Raw genomic sequence first — 18008 nt, 5'->3', positions numbered from 1 at the left:
GCCAAATTTAGCTTGCCCGTTGCATTTATCTTCAGCCCGAGGTATGTATAGTTTGTGACATTTTCAATTTTGGTCATACCAAGGGTGAAGCTGTGTCTCTCCCTGAACTCTGGGTCTTTTCTGGAATGTTAGTACTTTAGTTTTGTTAGGATTAATCGTCAGGGCCCAGGTCTGACAGAACTTGTGCAGGATGTCTAGGCTCTGCTGTAGACTCTCTTCTGTTCTCTCTCTCTCTGTGTGTGTGTGTGTCTCTCTCTCTCTCTGTGTGTGTGTGTCTCTTTCTCTCTCTCTGTCTCTCCGTGTGTGTCTCTCTCTCTCTCTCTCTCTCTCTGTGTGTGTGTCTCTCTCTCTCTCTGTGTGTGTGTCTCTCTCTCTCTCTCTCTCTGTGTGTGTGTCTCTCTCTCTCTCTCTCTGTGTGTGTGTGTGTGTGTGTGTGTGTCTCTCTCTCTCTCTGTGTGTGTGTGTGCTGTAATTTTCTGTCATGCGTGGTGTGTATAGTACCAAATCACGTCTTTACAAAGTCTTTACCATGGTAACCGTAATGTCCTTCAAAATACAGTAGCCATGGTTGTTGCTATAAAATCTATAAAAAGAACCTGGCATTAAACACAGCTGTTCAAGCCAATCAGGGTTATTACAGTAATCTGAAACTAAAACTAAACTTATAAAAATACGTTTTTATTAATTAAATTTCAGATTAACATGTCAACATTTCTCATTTTCATTTAGCCTAGTTTAAAGGGGTCATATGATGCGATTTAAATTTTTCCTTTCTCTTTGAAGTGCTACAAGCTCTTGGTGCATAAAGAAGATCTGTAAAGTTGCAAAGACTAAAGTCTCAAATCCAAAGAGATATTCTTTATAAAAGTTAAGAGTCAGCCATGCCTACCTAAAACGGCTCGTTCTAACACCCCCCTACATACCTACCTCACTATGTGGGAAGATTTGCATAACGCCGCCCAAATGTTCACGCAAAGAAAGGCATAACTTTTATTCTCGCTGTAGTTTTGTTGCTGCCGCCGCCGCCATGTCGTGGAGACGCTGTGTGCTTCGTTTGTGTTGTTTGGTCTTCCAAAAGAGGACGCTATCCGCTTCGTCATGCCTAGAGCTGATCCGTGCTGGTCGCTGAGGAAATACATCAACTTCGCGCTGTGGATCACAATCCCGCCAGCAGCTCCTTCGTCGAATCCGCCGGCCGCCGCTCACTCAAGGCCGCCGTGTGTGACGCTGTGTGTTTCGTTGTGAAAGTGAAACTACTTTGTTTGGCCTGACAAAAGAGGACACGACTAGAAATCAGTGGTTAAGTTGTATTTTCAACACTGTTCCAGAACACTTCAACCCAAATATTCAGATGTGTGCAGCACATTTTATGGAGGACTGTTTCCTGATCCTGGGAGAGTAGACTACAATGCCGGCTGTTCTGACTCACAGACTGTAAGTACGTTTTTTATATTTAAAGAATTTGCCACTGACGATTCAAACGCGAGTTTTGAGCAGTGTAGAGTAGCGCTTGTTGTTTGTCATTTCTCTGATCACAAATGCAGACATGGTTTTATGTTTACAATGCAACGCAATGCAATGCGTAAAAATACAGTATAAGTCATTATAATCAGTAATTATGTCCCCACTGGATGCAACAAATGCCTCGTTTGTAATGGGTTTTAATGTTTTTATCTCGTCGCTCCGGCCGGACACGGCATCAACAGTATGTGATTACATTTCCGTCTCACGCTTGAGGTATCCGGCCAATCACAATGCACTGGATAGCTGGCCAATCAGAGCACACCTCGCTTTTCAGAACGATGAGCTTTGTAAAAATTGACGCGTTTCAGAAAGGCGGGGCATAGAGGAGAAACAATAATATACAGTATGTGGAAAATAATGTGTTTTTGAACCTTAAACCGCATAAACACATTTCATTGCACCAAATACACAAAATAACAATGTTCTTTTTAGCAAAATCATATGACCCCTTTAAAATACAAATGAATAAAAACTATATAGACATTTAAAAATTTAATAAAATAACAAAAACACAACATAATTACTAAACTTTTAACTGAAATTAACATGAAAGTAGAACATACAGTATATATATGAAATAAAATCTAATTAAAAATATTAACAAAAATTGCATCTGGTATTAAAAACAGCTATCAAATTAAGAAATAAAATAAAAAATTCAAATAAACAAATAAATACATTAATAAGTAAATAAATAAATGTGTACATTACTGAAAATTAAATTGTTTTTCACACTGCTTTTTTATTTTATTTAAATATTTTTATGGTAGCGCAATTTTAATGAGTCTAATAATATACAGTACTTGATTCTCTTCATTGGTTAAAAAATTGGGTAAGATTTTATGAATATGAGGGTCAGATTCAATCCAACTGATCATAAACATTTTCTTCAATTCACATAATATATAACCACTATGTTTTTTATAAACTGTGAATATTTTAAACAATATCATAACTAATTTTTAACATTTAAACATAAGTTTGGAAAAGTACTTCTTCTGTTTTCCTGAAGCTCAAACAGTACAGCATAGCAGTAGTAATGCTAAGACCATGGGTGTGATACTAAACATGCATGAACTGATAAAAATGTGCCTTCAGTGCAGTGTAAGTTTCTTCAGATAAACCAAATGCATCAAGCAAATAAATGTAAATACCCTAAGAGGGTAGTTGAGAAATTGAAAATAAAATAAAATTTGGGATCTCTGCAGCTGCTTTTAACAATAAAATATGATGGTCAAATTTTCTCACAAACATCATTGTAAAATAAATTATTTCTAAGATATGGTCCCCTTTTGTACAATTTGGTAATTTTTAGATAAAGTTGTGATGACTGTAATTTGAAATTAAACGTGAAATTATTTATTTTATTTTTTAAGGGTATGTTGTCATACTTCAACCTGTATATATCAATATTTTGTATTTATTTATTTCATTATTCATTTCTATAATTGCTTATTTAGTGTTTTTTTAATGATACATGTCGGGGTGGGAACATTTTATTCTCTATATAACAATAACAATAAAAACAGAATTGAAAAAACAAAATTCTGCCAATTCCACAAGTCATCAGTGTCAACACTTATGTATGCCCCTAAATGAAAAAGAGTTTTCAAAATTTTCTAAAATTTCAAGAAAAACATCATGAACAAGTTTTCCAACAATTCAATGGGTCAAACTGACCTGTAACATAATAAAAAACATATCATGAATTGTAGTATCAGAGATACTATTTTAGTTAATATTAATATTTTAAAATAGGTTTTTATTTTGATATTTTCTGGTTCATTTTATGTTTTGTTAATTTTGTTGATTCATTTTTATTTCAGTTCATATATATATATACTTTTTTTTTTTATGTTATTGTTTTTATTTATTTATTTTTTAATTCATTTTTTTAGTTAACTAAATTCATATTCTTAAAGAAAATTCATATGAATTGGCCACCAATTTCCCAAAACGTAAAATAGCTATGAATTATGAGAGTGTGTTGAAAATATTAAAGCGGTATATTAGAATAAATGACTTTCTAACTGAAAGAAAACTCAGAAAAACAATAAATTTAAATCTGTTTATTATCCCATTTCAGTTCTTACAAAAATATGACAAAATAAAAGAAAGAAATAATCCCACTCCCTAATATTGTTTCTTTAATAAAGAAAAGTTTTACAGTGGAACATTGGAAGAGCTCATGATAGGTTTGTGAGGTTGCCGTCAGAGAGGGAACTCTGTGGCTCCTCATCACAATCAGTTCATATTTCACAGTTAGACCCAATGTAAAGCAGTTCTTAGACAACAAGTCTATGCAGCCTCGTAATGCTTCCAGCTATCGGTAGCTTAACTACTCAAATCATTAAATTAAACAACAATAACAGAAACGTGAATGTTATTAGGCCAGAGCCGATGGTCTGACTACATGATGTGGATGAATGATACAGAAATGACTATGATCTATCATATTGCAGAGTTCAGTTCAAAAAGAAAGCGACCAACAAAACTCCTCTTACTAACAAACACTTCCAATTCTACACCAGTTATTGACTTCTTCTGGCTATTTATAATCACAGACATTTTTACAGTCAGAGACTCCATCAAGGGAATATCACGCAAAATAAAAGACAAAATCTATTTTAGGTGACAGATACCTCATTATATAAATGCAGGGACCAATATGTTTTATTCTTTTTAACACTGAAAATGTAACACATCCAACCATTTCACGAAACAGAAATTATTTTATAATCAAATGAAATTTTTGCATATGCAATGCATATTGGATATAATAATATAATAATGCAATTTAATATTTTGTGAAGTCAAATTAATATCTGGTGAAAAAAGGCCCAAAGGAAGTATATTGTTGCTGGTTGCTGTAGTAGTAATGGATGCATTTGTCAATGAAATGAATTGAAAACTGATCTCTAACCATAATCAATGGCTTGGTAAACGTGTATTAGACAAATTTAGAACATAAAACAGATTAAAATTACCATTCAGGCCAAAATATTATTGCAACAACGTCTGTTCAGCAAATCTTGTCAACCAAATAAAGAACTAAATGCATAGTTTGTTTTGTTTTCTATAAACTTAAAAGTAAAAATTTTATATATTCCATGCCTTGAGGCACCTCTTGTTTCGTCATGACCTTACGCTGGAATATAAACAGCTTTACACAGATTCAACTGCTTCATAGGATCCCTTCAAAGAGTGTGACATTGTGACTTCTGTAATGGGTTTTGACAGCAACAACTGAGCAGTGTGTTAAGATAAGACCCTCCCTTTAGTTGCTCAGGACAAACTGAGTCATTCAAAGAAGTTCTTTGAAAAACACACATTCAAACTGCCTCTACAGACAGAGAGAAACATTTACGTCTTCCTTCCCATTTCCAAATCTACACTAAAATAATGTGCAAAGAGGAGGCAAATATTACTTTTGCTTCAGTAAAAAAACGAAATAAACAAACACGGGTAGGCATGAATAAATTAAAATTGGCAACATGTAGATTAATAGTAGTGACAGTGGATTATTTCAGTAGTGTATTAATACAAAATACAATATTCGTATGTGATGAGGCTGCTTACATGGGCTTGCAGGATAATGATTCATTAATATTTAATTATCTAATCATTACAGCCAACAGTTTGGAAACACATTTCCAAATTTTTAGAAAATAGGAAAGCCATCAAAACTATGAAATAATGCAAATGGGAGTATGCAAATTTATGCATATACATATAATTCATATACATAATGTATATGATTTTTGTAGCGAACAAAATGTTAAACTACTGTATATTTAAGCTCTTTCAACGTCTTGAAAACTAATTTGAAGCATTTAAGCAGTAACCTAAAGGTTTTTCGGTGCATCCAAACGTTTGACTGGAGGTGTATAAAATGTTTTAACACTATCTTGCTTACAGTTTAGCGTAGTTTCCAATCTGATGTGATGTAATTAAGAAGGGTTAAAGTCTGCACTATAGGTAACATATCAGCTTGAAGGTTCTAAACAGAGCTATAATGATAAGGATACTGTGGCAATGCAATGTGAAGATGACCATCAAATTCAGGAGATGGCAGCAGTTTTCTTGACAGGTATCCTGCTGCCTTTGTGAACAGCTCTTCAGAAAAGTGTGAAATGTATATATGAATTTCAGACCAATAAATAATCAACATCACACACCCCTTTGCATTTGTTTCATTATTGATTTTCACTTATTAATTAACATTAATTATATTAATTATGGCATTTATAATGCCATTCGGGGCATATTATTCAGTATGGATGTACTAGACCACCAGTAGTTTTTGCTTGTTTGCTATTGCTCTACTAAACCAACTGTTTTAAACACATACAAAAGTTTTCATCACCCATAGTTGGAACTGCTGCTTGTGAGATTATAGTTGTTCGGGTATTTTGGAGGTCATACTGTGAGATTGGTATAAAATGTGCGGTAACTGTCTTCCATTTTTTTTCTCTACCGGCAACCCAATAAAATGTTACAATTATCAGACTAGTAATTAAACATTGCACTTTAAAAACCGTCAGAAATGCAGCTCATGCATTCCTATTTGGGTTGCAGAAAAGGCAATGTGTGTGTGAATAAGTGTGCGTATGTATGGAGGGGGGTATTTTCTGCAAAGTTTTTTTCTGAAATATAGCGAAGCATTAACCATTATGGGGTAAATTCACTAAACAGTTGTACCACTGTAGCGTGTAGCGTTTCTGCACGAAACCATGCGTCATTTACCAGCCGCAATCCAACTTAACCAAGTTGTATATGCGCCGATACTGCACTACGCCATGCGTACTTAAATTACGGAGTCATCGTTGTTGTCAACTTACTTTCTATGCAAATGAAGTGCATTATAAAATGCGGCAAATTGGCAAAGGTTGTTAACATTTTGCTGCTTGCTGTCTGTCAGCTATTGTCTGGAAATAAGGCGCAAGAACCCTCAGCATTAAATTTGTGGCGACGAGAGGCCAACTGATCTTTGCAGATTTTACCGATTAATCGGCACCGATAGTCAGTTGGTGGAACAATCAGTTATCGGCATAAATCCATGCCATTTTCCAAGTTGGATCTGTTTGCTGGAGTGGCTGAAAAGATTCACTGTCATTATACAGAAGGAGAGCGGCCTCTAGAGGCGAACCATGTGCTGTTTGTTTTGACATGTGAGACTGAACGCTGCACAGAGCGGGACACTTCAGATGACGATTTAAAACAGACAACAAAACACTATGCATACACCACACTACAGTATATGTTTTATATCATTATAAAGCAATTAATGGTTTGATTATATGCCACAATAGTAGAGAAAGAACAGCAGTATGGTTGCCATCAAGGCTGAGAGAATGCTAACTTTAATAGTGCCTCAAGCGGTAAAACAATGTGACAAACTTTGACCCAAATGTTTAATGTCACGGCTGTTACCATCTATTTGCATTACTCACATCCAGCTGGTCACTTTTATGCATTTGTTAGCCAGCAAAGTTGCATATTTAAAACTAGTGATGTGAGAAAGCAAACTGATATGTTCATGTAGCTGGCAGAAACATATAAACAAATCAGAAACGGATCCCAATTCAGTTTTTATCGTCAGTATAAAGGGGTTTTTCCAATTACATTATATTTGACCCAAATCATTGTTTTATATATAATTTAAAAAGTACAGTACATATTCATGATTCGTTACTGTTTTTTTTGCAATAAAGCTCAGCACTATTTTATTTGGAGTGTTGTTTGTTTTCATGCAGTATCCATTTTAAAAACTATTGGTTGATTAATCTGTTATCGGTTATCGGTAAAATCCACTATCGGTTGACCTCTTGTGGCGACCATTACCTGAATCGGGTGCTAAAACAAAGCACGCAACACGTGCAAATACACAACGCTCATCTGTCGACCCATTGTATTCGAAAACCTCCCTAGTCTGTGTTCCGCTCTGGCTTGCGAACAGTCCACATGACAATTTTCGTTATTTGCCGTGTACGCCATCCACTTGCAGGCCAATTTTTGAATTTGTGCACGTACAACAGTGCATGTGTGATTTCAGCACTCAAAAATAAAAGTCCACTAGGTGGCGCACGCACCAAACATGTCCATCTATGTTCAGTGTCAACAGAGCACACTTGCACGCACAATTGTGCGCTAGACGTAGCAGAACGTGGAAAATGAAGTACACCTGGGCTTTTAGTGAATTCCCCATTATGTCTTTAAGTTAACAGCTTCCAGGTCTTGCACAGCCTCAAAAAACATCCCCACTCTCCTGCCCTCAATGTTACTAAGTATTTTCTCACACTGTTTTTTTTAAACTTTTTTTTTCGTGTTACATCTTAGAGCCTGATGGATCAGCATCGGATGAGGATGCATTCTCACCATTCTCTCCACAAGGGGATGGGATTTCGTCCGGGACCCCGTTGAGGTCGGACTTTGTTGGAGGCTTGTCCTGCACCTGTCCCCCATCCCCTGGTTTTGAAAGTTGTGCCCCATTTACACATGCCCCTCCCTCTGATTTCCCAAAGTTAAAGAGTTTCCCAGGATTGAAGGACTTGTTGGGTGATTGGGACCTTTCCACTCTCTCCTGGACTGGAGGAGCTGGCGCCGCATTAGCGGAAGCCATTGCTGCCTCCTTCTTGTTCTCAGGAGACTTTAGGAACTTAAAACTAAGGAAACCCGGTAGCTTGGGTTCGCTACCCGTGGGTGACTGTGGGGAACGGGCTGTGCCGGAAGAAAACTTGTTCTGTAGAGGGATGATCTGCTTCAGTTTCATGACATTGTTGTTTCCAAGAAGCGAGCTGGGACGTTTGGGTTTCTCTCCCCCAGAAGCGCCTCCCCCACCCCCCGGTCTGGATTTGCCACTGTGGCTCTTGTCATGGTGGTGGTCGCCACCCGAAGAGTCCGAGCGGCCGTCGTCTCGATCACGCCGGGCTTGATACTCCGCCTGCCGCTGGCGCTCCTCATCCTCACGCTTTCTCCTTTGCTGCTCCTGGAAATGCTGCTGTGCCTGACGCTCATGCTTCTGAAAACACATGTACAACAGCAATGAATCCAGCTGCTGTCAGAATGCTAATGATTTTTTTTTAAATGCTTACAATTAACCAGTCTATATACAGAAATTATATTTTCCGGTAAGGGGCAATATTTGCCCCCTGGAACTGATTTCCAGGAACATTTATTTTACCTTTCAAAGGGCATTTTTTATAATTACCTTATTAAGTGCAAGATTTTTGATTGGTAACAGTATATAGTTTTATGATTGATTGAAGTGACTGGTTAACTTTAAGCGTTTGAAAAAAATAGATACATTTAAAATGCAACAATGTATGATTGAACTGTTTACATTCAAATAAGACAAGTATATTAAGACGAGTCTATGCCTATTATACACTATTACGCACCTTAATAAATGTATCTGTTTGTTTGTTTTTTTCGAACACTTAAATGTAACCAGTCACTTCAGTTAATCATAACACCATATACCGCTACCAATCAAAATGTCAAAACATCAACATTACACTGCAGAGGTGGAACAGAAGCTGCATCTTACATGGCATTTGAGTTCATTTTCAGAGACTCTTTATGCAAAATCATGACAAAATCATTATTTTTGATTATTGCTTTTGATTATGTAATAATGATTATTAATGTTGGTTAATAGAACTTTTTTTTCTGTGGGGAAAAAGCTATTTTGGATATAGAGAGTTTTATAAATTTTTTTAAACCAGTGATCACCAATCTTTTTAAGCCCATGATCCCCTACCTATAGAAGATTTGATAGAAAAAGACAGCCCAGATTGTACTTCCAATTTGAGGCCTTTTATTTAGTATTTTAATTAGTGATGCATGCATCAGGACGTTTTATGGCCGATTCAGATGCTGATTTTAAAATTTTTTAAAAACAAACATTGGCTGATTTCAATACTGGTTGCTGTTTTATTGAATTTTTTTATTTTATGTTCATGAAATTAACTCTAATACTAAAGAGTTGAGAGTTGTCAGGATCTTGCTATGTAGTCTTTTAGGTGTTTACTGTGTTTTAGTGTGTTTTTATGCAGGGTGGTTGCAGACTGGTTCAAGTCAAAAGAGTATATATACCCCAGCATTTATAATGTTCAGTTTCCTAAATATGGTTTCGGTCAGCGGTGGATGGGGTACTACCTTAAACGCCTCTTTGCGCTGAAACTCCAGCTTGGCCATTTCCTCTCCGACCCAGCTGGGGATGTCTGGTATTGCCACATGAATGATATACTTTAATAGTACTGCAAAGTGCTGCTCATGAGAGGAAAGAGAGAAAGTAAAAGTCTTATGTGTTAGACAAGAAACTGAAAACAACAAGTCCTAGCAATACAACAGCAAATCATATAAAGTGAATGAGGTCAGTTCAGAAGGAACTTCGAACTTACTAGCATTGTTTGAGAACTGAATATAGGTATGCTTTATGATTGTACCGGAAGCATAGAAAGTGTCAATGATAACATGTTTAAAGTGAGTGTGAATGACAATGCTATTCTGATGTGATTCACCGAGGAAGCAGACGGTCAGAAAGGAGCTTTTCTTTTTCTTACTGAAGTCGAGCCAGGCTGCCTATTTTGAACAGCCAGAACTGACAAATCTCACACAGAAAATCATGTAGTGTATAATAGGCATAGACTCTGAATTGTCTTAACCGCATGTAAACAGTTCATTCATACAGTGTTGCATTTTACATTTGATCACTTTATTTAGATTTCTGTAGTATTTCTTACCTGAATACTGTTAGACAGACTTTAACAATTTGAACAATTTTAAGCACTGTTTACTTCATTTGTATATTTATTCTGTTTATTTGATCTAGTGCTTGTCATTTGTTTCTTTGTTCTGACTGTGAACATTCAAGAAAAAGTTTTTTTCTCATCAAAGTTTGTCTCATATTTCTTTCATATATTCTATTGCTAAGCAATATCACACGAGCAACGAGTGCTGTTTTTGTCCCAAATAGCATGGATGCAAATGTGATATTGATTTTATACAACAGTTCAATAAATAAGAACTTAAAGGGATAGTTCACCCAAAAATGAAAATTTGATGTTTATCTGCTTACCCCCAGGGCATCCAAGATGTAGGTGACTTTGTTTCTTCAGTAGAACACAAACAGAGATTTTTAACTCAAACCGTTGCAGTCTGTCAGTCTTATAATGGAAGTGAATGGGAATCACGGCTTTGAGAGTAAAAAAAAACATACACAAAGAAAAGACTTATAAGTGCATTACCGCCTCCTATCTCTAAAATGGATCATTGACACCCTATCTACAATCTTAATTGGGAGTGTCAATGGTCCATTTGAGAGATAGGTGGTGGTAATGCACTTATAAGTGCATTACCCATCTCAAATCTTCCTTTTATGTCTAAAATTTTAGAAAAAGTTGTGTCTGCTCAATTGTGCTCCTTCCTGCAAAAAAATGATCTCTATGAAGAATTTCAGTCAGGTTTCAGGCCCCGCCATAGCAAAGAAGCTGCACTTGTTAAAATTACAAATGACTTGCTTCTTGCGTCAGACCAAGGCTGTATCTCATTGCTAGTTTTACTTGCGCTATATAAATAAAGGTGACTTGACTTGACTTGACTTATAAGTCTGCAATCCACCGTAAAGCAAGAAGAAGAAGAAGAAGACGCGTCATGTGCCGGCTGTCGAGGACGCGTTCAGGACGCGCTCAGGACAGTTCAGACATTGCAGTGCATCAGAGGTAAAAAAACTATATAAATACTGTTCAGTTTCTTGCACAGATTATTTCGTGTCTTTACACATCAATGTATCGTCACGAGTCGCAGGGTTTAATTTGGTTTTGTTTGTGTATGTTTTTTTTTACTCTCAAAGCCGTGATTCCCATTCACTTCCATTATAAGACTGACAGACTGCAACGATTTGAGTTAAAAATCTTCGTTTGGGTTCTACTGAAGAAACAAAGTCACCTACATCTTGGATGCCCTGGGGGTAAGCAGATAAACATCAAATTTTCATTTTTGGGTGAACTATCCCTTTAATGTGGTGTTATATTTTAGACAGAATATTGTGTGTTTTCGCTCAGTTTTGCCAATGCAAATATAAACTAAAGCCACAGCAGAACTGTTGTGCATCTTCAAGCAACATTTCTGAATGAATCTGCGTTTTGAACGAACTGAGTGAACCAATGATTCAATGGCCGATTATAAAGAGAGTAAAGAGAGTAATTTACTTCATTCCTGAATGAATCAATCAGTTGAACGAATTGATTGAATGAATGAATGAATGAATGACTCAATGACTTATTCATTAAGATCACCTACTGGCAGTTTTAGTTTCTTATTTAGAAAATTTCGTTTTCTAGTGCTGTCAAACAATTAATCGCGATTAATCCAAAATCCAAAATCATTTTGTTTACATAACATATGAGTGTACTGTACATATTTAAGGAAAACAGAAAATAATAAAAACTGATTCAAAATATTAATAAAAACAATAGTAACATTAATAGTATCTCAATGATAGTAAAATAGCACTGGTGTGTACGTACCTCTAGGATGACGATGGAGATAATGGCCATCTCAGGACTAAGCCAGGGAAACAGTCTCTGTAGCTGCCCACACTGACCAATCAGATAGCAGTTCACTATGATGGCAATCAGACCCATGGCTTCCATCACTGTCTGTGCAATGATACAGGACTTTTACACAACCTCGTTGTATGAAGACACACTTAGAACAGCATCAGATGAGTATTATAATGATTTTCGGAGTACTGAGTGTAGTCTAACCTGCCACTGCCCAATGCTCCCCACCCTCAGGCCGAAGGGTCTCTGGAGGCTGGTGCATAGTTTAAATGCGTTGCTCCGGATCTCAATGATATTGTTAATGAGGGCACACATGGCGGCCAATGGGAAGGCAGAGGAAAAGAGCACCACATATCCAAACTGAACAAACATCTCCTGGTAGTCCTGAAAAGTGTCCTGGAAAGCAGTTTAGGGACATTTTGTTTTAGAGGTTTAGAGAAAGTATGTCAGTCAGAAGGATCTGCCTGCCTGAGGTAGTAGAACACCCATAATCTAGAACACAAGTACATCACAGAGACATTTGCGAAAGAGCACTTCAACTGGAAGCCATTGTGTTCCGTTTTAAATATTACTAAAATATTATAGAAATTATATTTTACACTACTGAAAAGTTTTGAAAAAAAGTCTCATGTTCACAATACAGTAAAAACATTAATAGTAACAGTAATATTGTGAAATAGTATTACAGTTAAAAATAAGTTGTTTCAATGTGAATATATTTTGAAATGTCATTTATTTCTGTGATTAAAGCTGAATTTTCAGCATCATTACTTCAGTCTTCAGTGTCACATGATCTTCAGAAATCATTCTAATATGCTGATTTGCTGCTCAAGAAACATTTCTGATTATTATCAATGTGGAAAACAGTTGTGTTGCTTCATATTTTTGTGGATCCATGATGATTTTTTTTCAAGTTCATATTTCAAGCTTTTCACATAAAGTTCTAAAGAACAGAATTTATTCGATTTATTTCTTATTTATTTTTACAATGCAAAAAACAAGTAAAAAAAATGTATGCCAGTTTCATTCTGACCAACTGAAAAAAAGAGTTTTACAATAAATCGCCAAAAAAAGTTACGGAATGCAGCTTTAAACAATTAAAAAAAAAAATCTTATTGTTTTTACATTAAAGGGGTCATATGATGCGATTTAAATTTTTCCTTTCTCTTTAGAGTGTTACAAGCTCTTGGTGCATAAAGAAGATCTGTAAAGTTGCAAAGACTAAAGTCTCAAATCCAAAGAGATATTCTTTATGTATAAAGATAAAGATAAGATTCTTTATATATTCTTTATAAAAGTTCAGAGTCAGCCACACCTACCTAAAACGGCTCGTTCTAACACGCCCCCACATATCTACCTCACTATGTGGGAAGATTTGCATAACGCCGCCCAAATGTTCATGCAAAGAAAGAAGGCACAACTTTTATTTTCGCTGTAGTTTTGTTGACGCTGCAGCCATGTCGTGAAGACGCTGTGTGCTTCGTTGTGAAAGCGAAACTACTTTGTTTGGGTCTGATCACAAATGCAGACAGAGTTTTATGTTTACGCGGCGCGATGCAATGCAACGCAATGCGTAAAAAGACAGTATAAGTCATTATAATCAGTAATTATGTCCCCACTGGATGCAACAAATGCCTCGTTTGTAATGGGTTTTAATGTTTTTATCTCGTCGCTCCGGCCGGGACACGGCATCAACAGTATGTGAGGGGCGTAACATTTCCGTCTCACGCTTGAGGTATTCGGCCAATCACAACGCATTGGATAGCTGGCCAATCACAGCACACCTTGCTTTTTCAGACCGATGAACTTTGTAAAAATCGATGCGTTTCAGAAAGGCGGGGCATAGAGGAGAAACAATAATGTACAGTATGTGGAAAATAATGTATTTTTTTTACTTTAAACCGCATAAACACATTTCATTACACCAAATACACAAAATAATGTTCTTTTTAGCAGCATCATATGACCCCTTTAAAAAAATGAAACAAAAATATAAGTAGTACAGTGGTGGCCAAAATGATTAGAACACTAGTATTTTCACCAGCTAAAAAATGGTTTTAAGTCAGTTATTTCTATCTTTTGCTGTAGTGTAGGAAATATCAGTTTACATTTCCAAACATTCATTTTGCCATTAATTGTAATAATCCAGTGAGATTTTTGTTTGACAACTGTCCACACAGAGATCTGATGAAGAAACAGAACAGACCGAGACAGACTAAATCCAGAAGAACTGTGGCAAATACTAGTGTTCTAATCATTTTGGCCACCACTGTACGTATTGGGTGTCTTCTGACCTGGTACTTTTGCATGCAGCTCTCCATCTCGGCCTGTGTTAGCGTGTTGGTCTCTTGCACCTCAGGAGGATCCATCCACGAATCTCTCTTGGTCTTACTGTCAGCCCTCTCTAAGCTCCGTCCCCTCTTCCTGAGCCTGACTGAAGTGCTGTTCTCCGCTCCCGCAGGCAGCGGCTCGGTTGTCAGCTCCTTCATCTCCGGAGCCCCGTTTTCATCCTCATCATCGCACATCTCGAAAACCGAGGCGGGATCCATGCCCCTCTCCACCATGGTGGGGCTTCCCTCCTCCATGAAGCTGTCGTCCACCGGGCTGACGCAGCTGGCAGACTTGCGCTCTACCTTCTCAATGAAGCTGACCTTCCGTAGCTTCAGGCCACAATCGATGAGGCTCTCCGATTCATTCTCTTCTTCGCTGTGCCTCTCGCCAGGCTCCTCCTCCACATCCTCATCCAGGACGCCGCAGCCACCGTTTAGACACTTGCGTTCTCGTCTCTCCTGAGGGCCCTCCTCCCCCATCTGTGGCCCACACAGGCCTGAGCCGAGCACGGTGGGGTCGCTGGGCGAGACCTGGGCTCGTCCTGCTGCGAGTCGCCCGTACTTGAGCAGTGCAGACACCAGCAGCTCCCAAACGGCCCTCAGCGTCAACTCACCCAATCGGTGCCGCTCGGCCAGGTAGGGCTGCAGGACCTCCTTCATGTTCTGCACAAACTGCCGGATAATCAGCAGTGTGGCCAGCATCTGCAGCAACAGTTACACATTGATATGAATATCCCAATTGTGCATGCTTCGGTTAACGTGCATTCTGACTGCCATGTTAAATAAATTCTAGCTCTCTCTACCCTAGTGAAAAATAAATACACTTAAATGCATTTGAAATACACTTATTTCATGCTAAGTTTACTACAAATACATTTACATATTTACAGTTGAAGTCAAAAGTTTTCAGAATCTGCAAAATGTTAATTAATGTACCAAAACAAGAGGGATCATACAAAATGCATGTTATTGTTTATTTAGTACTGACCTGAATAAGATATTTCAAACAAAAGATGTTTACATATAGTCCACAAGAGAAAATAATGGTTGAATTTATACAAATGACCTTGTTCAAAAGTTTACATCCCCTTGATTCTTAATACTGTGTTGTTACCTGAATGATCTACAGCTGTGTTTTTTTGTTTAGTGATAGTTGTTCATGAGTCCCTTGTTTGTCCTGAACAGTTAAACTGCCTGCTGTTCTTCAGAAAAGTCCTTCAGGTTCCACAAATTCTTTGGTTTTCCAGCATTTTTGTGTATTTGAACCCTTTCCAACAATGACTGTAAGATTTTGAGATCCATCTTTTCACACTGAGGACAACTGAGGGACTCATATGCAACTATTACAGAAGGTTCAAATGCTCACTGATGCTCCAGAAGGAAAAACCATGCATTAAGAGCCTAACGAGTCTAATTTAGTTTTTTATTTATTTAATTTTTTTACCAAGATCCATTACACCCCTAGTACATATCTAAATTACATTTAATGCATTTTATTACAATATTCCTTGACTGAAAGAAAAAACTATGGAATTAAAAAGAATGCATGCCGCTTTGATGATTCATGTTTCTGTGGTGTGGTTTTACTAAGAAGTGTAAAGCAGATGTTCAGCTGGTCCAGTCTGAGACGCTCACCTCTTTCAGACGCTCCATGTCTTTGAGGTAGAATCCAATATAGAAAAGGCTGAGATAAGAATTTACAAACTGAAACTGAGAAAGAAAGAGAACATTTTAGGAACAAAACCAATACAGTGCTATGACAAGGTTCAAAAAGTTATTTATTTGTTTGTTTGTTACTTACAAGAACCATTTTGATGATGAGATTGTTCTCATAGGCACTCTGGAGTCTGTAATTTTCTATGGGAAACAACAGATTCAGATATTAGTATTCACCTCACAGGGGCCTAACAGCTAGCCAGTGTTTATCTTCTTTCTCCTTCTCACTCTTGTGTTTGGCTTCTGGAGGGCTGTATTCCCAAAATCCAGACCACAATCCGTTTCGACCTTGTTACTTTCTACTACTGACAAACTTTAAACCAAAATTTCCTGAGTTGCATAATAAATGCACAGTGTTCATAAACACTTCAAATGATAAATGACCAGATATAAACTCCCATATGTCCTGTGACTCACCCATGTCATTTAGCCAGCAGGCAATCTTTCTGTACACCTCATCACACGCCGTCACAGTGATGGCCAACATGATTTTAGGAATAAATCTTGCTACACGTGGAAGCTCCTTAATCCCCATCACAAATTCCTGCCAAACATCACTTCATTACAACTCACATTACAAGAACTGTTTTCTATTTGCACTCAGTAATATGTAAATCTATATTATATTACTTTTGTTTTTATCAAATATTACGGTAAAACATATGGAAGCCCATTTCTGCCATGGGATAAAAAAGGTAATCTCACACAAAAAAAAATTTATCTCACAATTCAGAATTTTTTTCTTGCCATTCTGAGTTAATATCTCACAATTTTGACTTATAAACTCTCAACTGGAAGAAAAAAGTGTGAATTGTGAGAAGAAAAGTCTGAACTCTGAAATATAAGCTTGCAATTATATGTTATATATTATATGAAAAAAAAAGTGAGATATGAACTCAGAACTGTGAGAAAATATCAGAATTGTGAGTTTATATCTCGCAATTGTACTATTACTTTTTTCTCATAATTGCGTCAGAAATGCAAGATAAAAAGTCACAATTCCCTTTTTTATTTATTATTCATTAACATGGTATCTTTCATTATTTTTAATCACCTCCTTGCCTTTACTTGTGTGTGAGAGAGTGTGTAACTCACCTGAAGCTCAAAGCAGACGAGCATGGCCAGAAATACAAAGCAAAGACATAATATACAGACAGGAAAGCTGACCAGCCATCTGAACACTCTCCTCCTCCACGGTGGGTAATAAAACTCCTCACAGCCCGTCACTGGACTGCACCGCTTCACACCCTGACCCGAAGAGCAAGAGAGAGAGAAGAACTCATTTAAAAGATGTGTTTTCAGATGCATCAGATGTCATTCTGACACTGTAAAAAAAAAATCCGTACAATTTACGGTAAAAAAACGGCAGCTGTGTTTGCCGGAATTTTACCATAAAAAATACGGTAGCAACATTTTAGGTTTTAACTTAAATTTACAGTTAAATACCGTAATTTCATTAACTGAAATAATGTTAATATACCAACCTCTTGAAGTACTGAAATCTGTTTTGTACCTTTGTAATACACTGATAACCACCAAATGCAGGAGGTGATGAGAAAGTCACACGATGAACCAAAGCCCATCACAAGCAGCTTTTAAATAATAGCATATATAGAAGGTGCGCAGTGTCATTCACACAAACACTAAACACCATCACGGTAACTCACATGAAACTGAAATAATGCAATAAACATTATAACAACATTAGGTGTAACACGCAACCCTAATATAAAAAACTGATAAGAAAAAACTAAGAAGAAACAGTTATTTCAACAAAAAAACATCAAATTTGAAATGTAACACAGGGAATTCTGGGAATGTCAATTTACGGTTATTCACTGTAAATTATACGGTCTTTTTCACTTCCAAA

General features: G+C 36.9%; 1 protein-coding gene across 1 annotated transcript in view; it reads right to left on the bottom strand.

The window, feature by feature from the left end:
* Nucleotides 1-3709: 3709 nt before the first annotated feature.
* The window catches only part of LOC107597162 (anoctamin-8-like), a 32489-nt gene continuing 18190 nt past the window's right edge, over nt 3710-18008 (bottom strand). The window contains exons 9-17 of the mRNA XM_016288112.1: nt 17234-17386; nt 16556-16682; nt 16224-16279; nt 16058-16132; nt 14387-15124; nt 12297-12488; nt 12057-12188; nt 9685-9795; nt 3710-8545 (exon numbers count right to left, since the gene is read on the bottom strand). Coding sequence (XP_016143598.1) covers nt 7853-8545; nt 9685-9795; nt 12057-12188; nt 12297-12488; nt 14387-15124; nt 16058-16132; nt 16224-16279; nt 16556-16682; nt 17234-17386 — 2277 coding nt within the window. The 3' untranslated portion in view covers nt 3710-7852. The remainder of the gene's footprint in view (nt 8546-9684; nt 9796-12056; nt 12189-12296; nt 12489-14386; nt 15125-16057; nt 16133-16223; nt 16280-16555; nt 16683-17233; nt 17387-18008) is intronic.

This window comes from Sinocyclocheilus grahami, unplaced genomic scaffold (assembly GCF_001515645.1).
Source record: "Sinocyclocheilus grahami isolate Dianchi unplaced genomic scaffold, SAMN03320097.WGS_v1.1 scaffold229.1, whole genome shotgun sequence".
In the NCBI taxonomy this organism is placed as follows: domain Eukaryota; kingdom Metazoa; phylum Chordata; class Actinopteri; order Cypriniformes; family Cyprinidae; genus Sinocyclocheilus; species Sinocyclocheilus grahami.
This window is presented reverse-complemented; position numbering and strand designations above follow the sequence as displayed.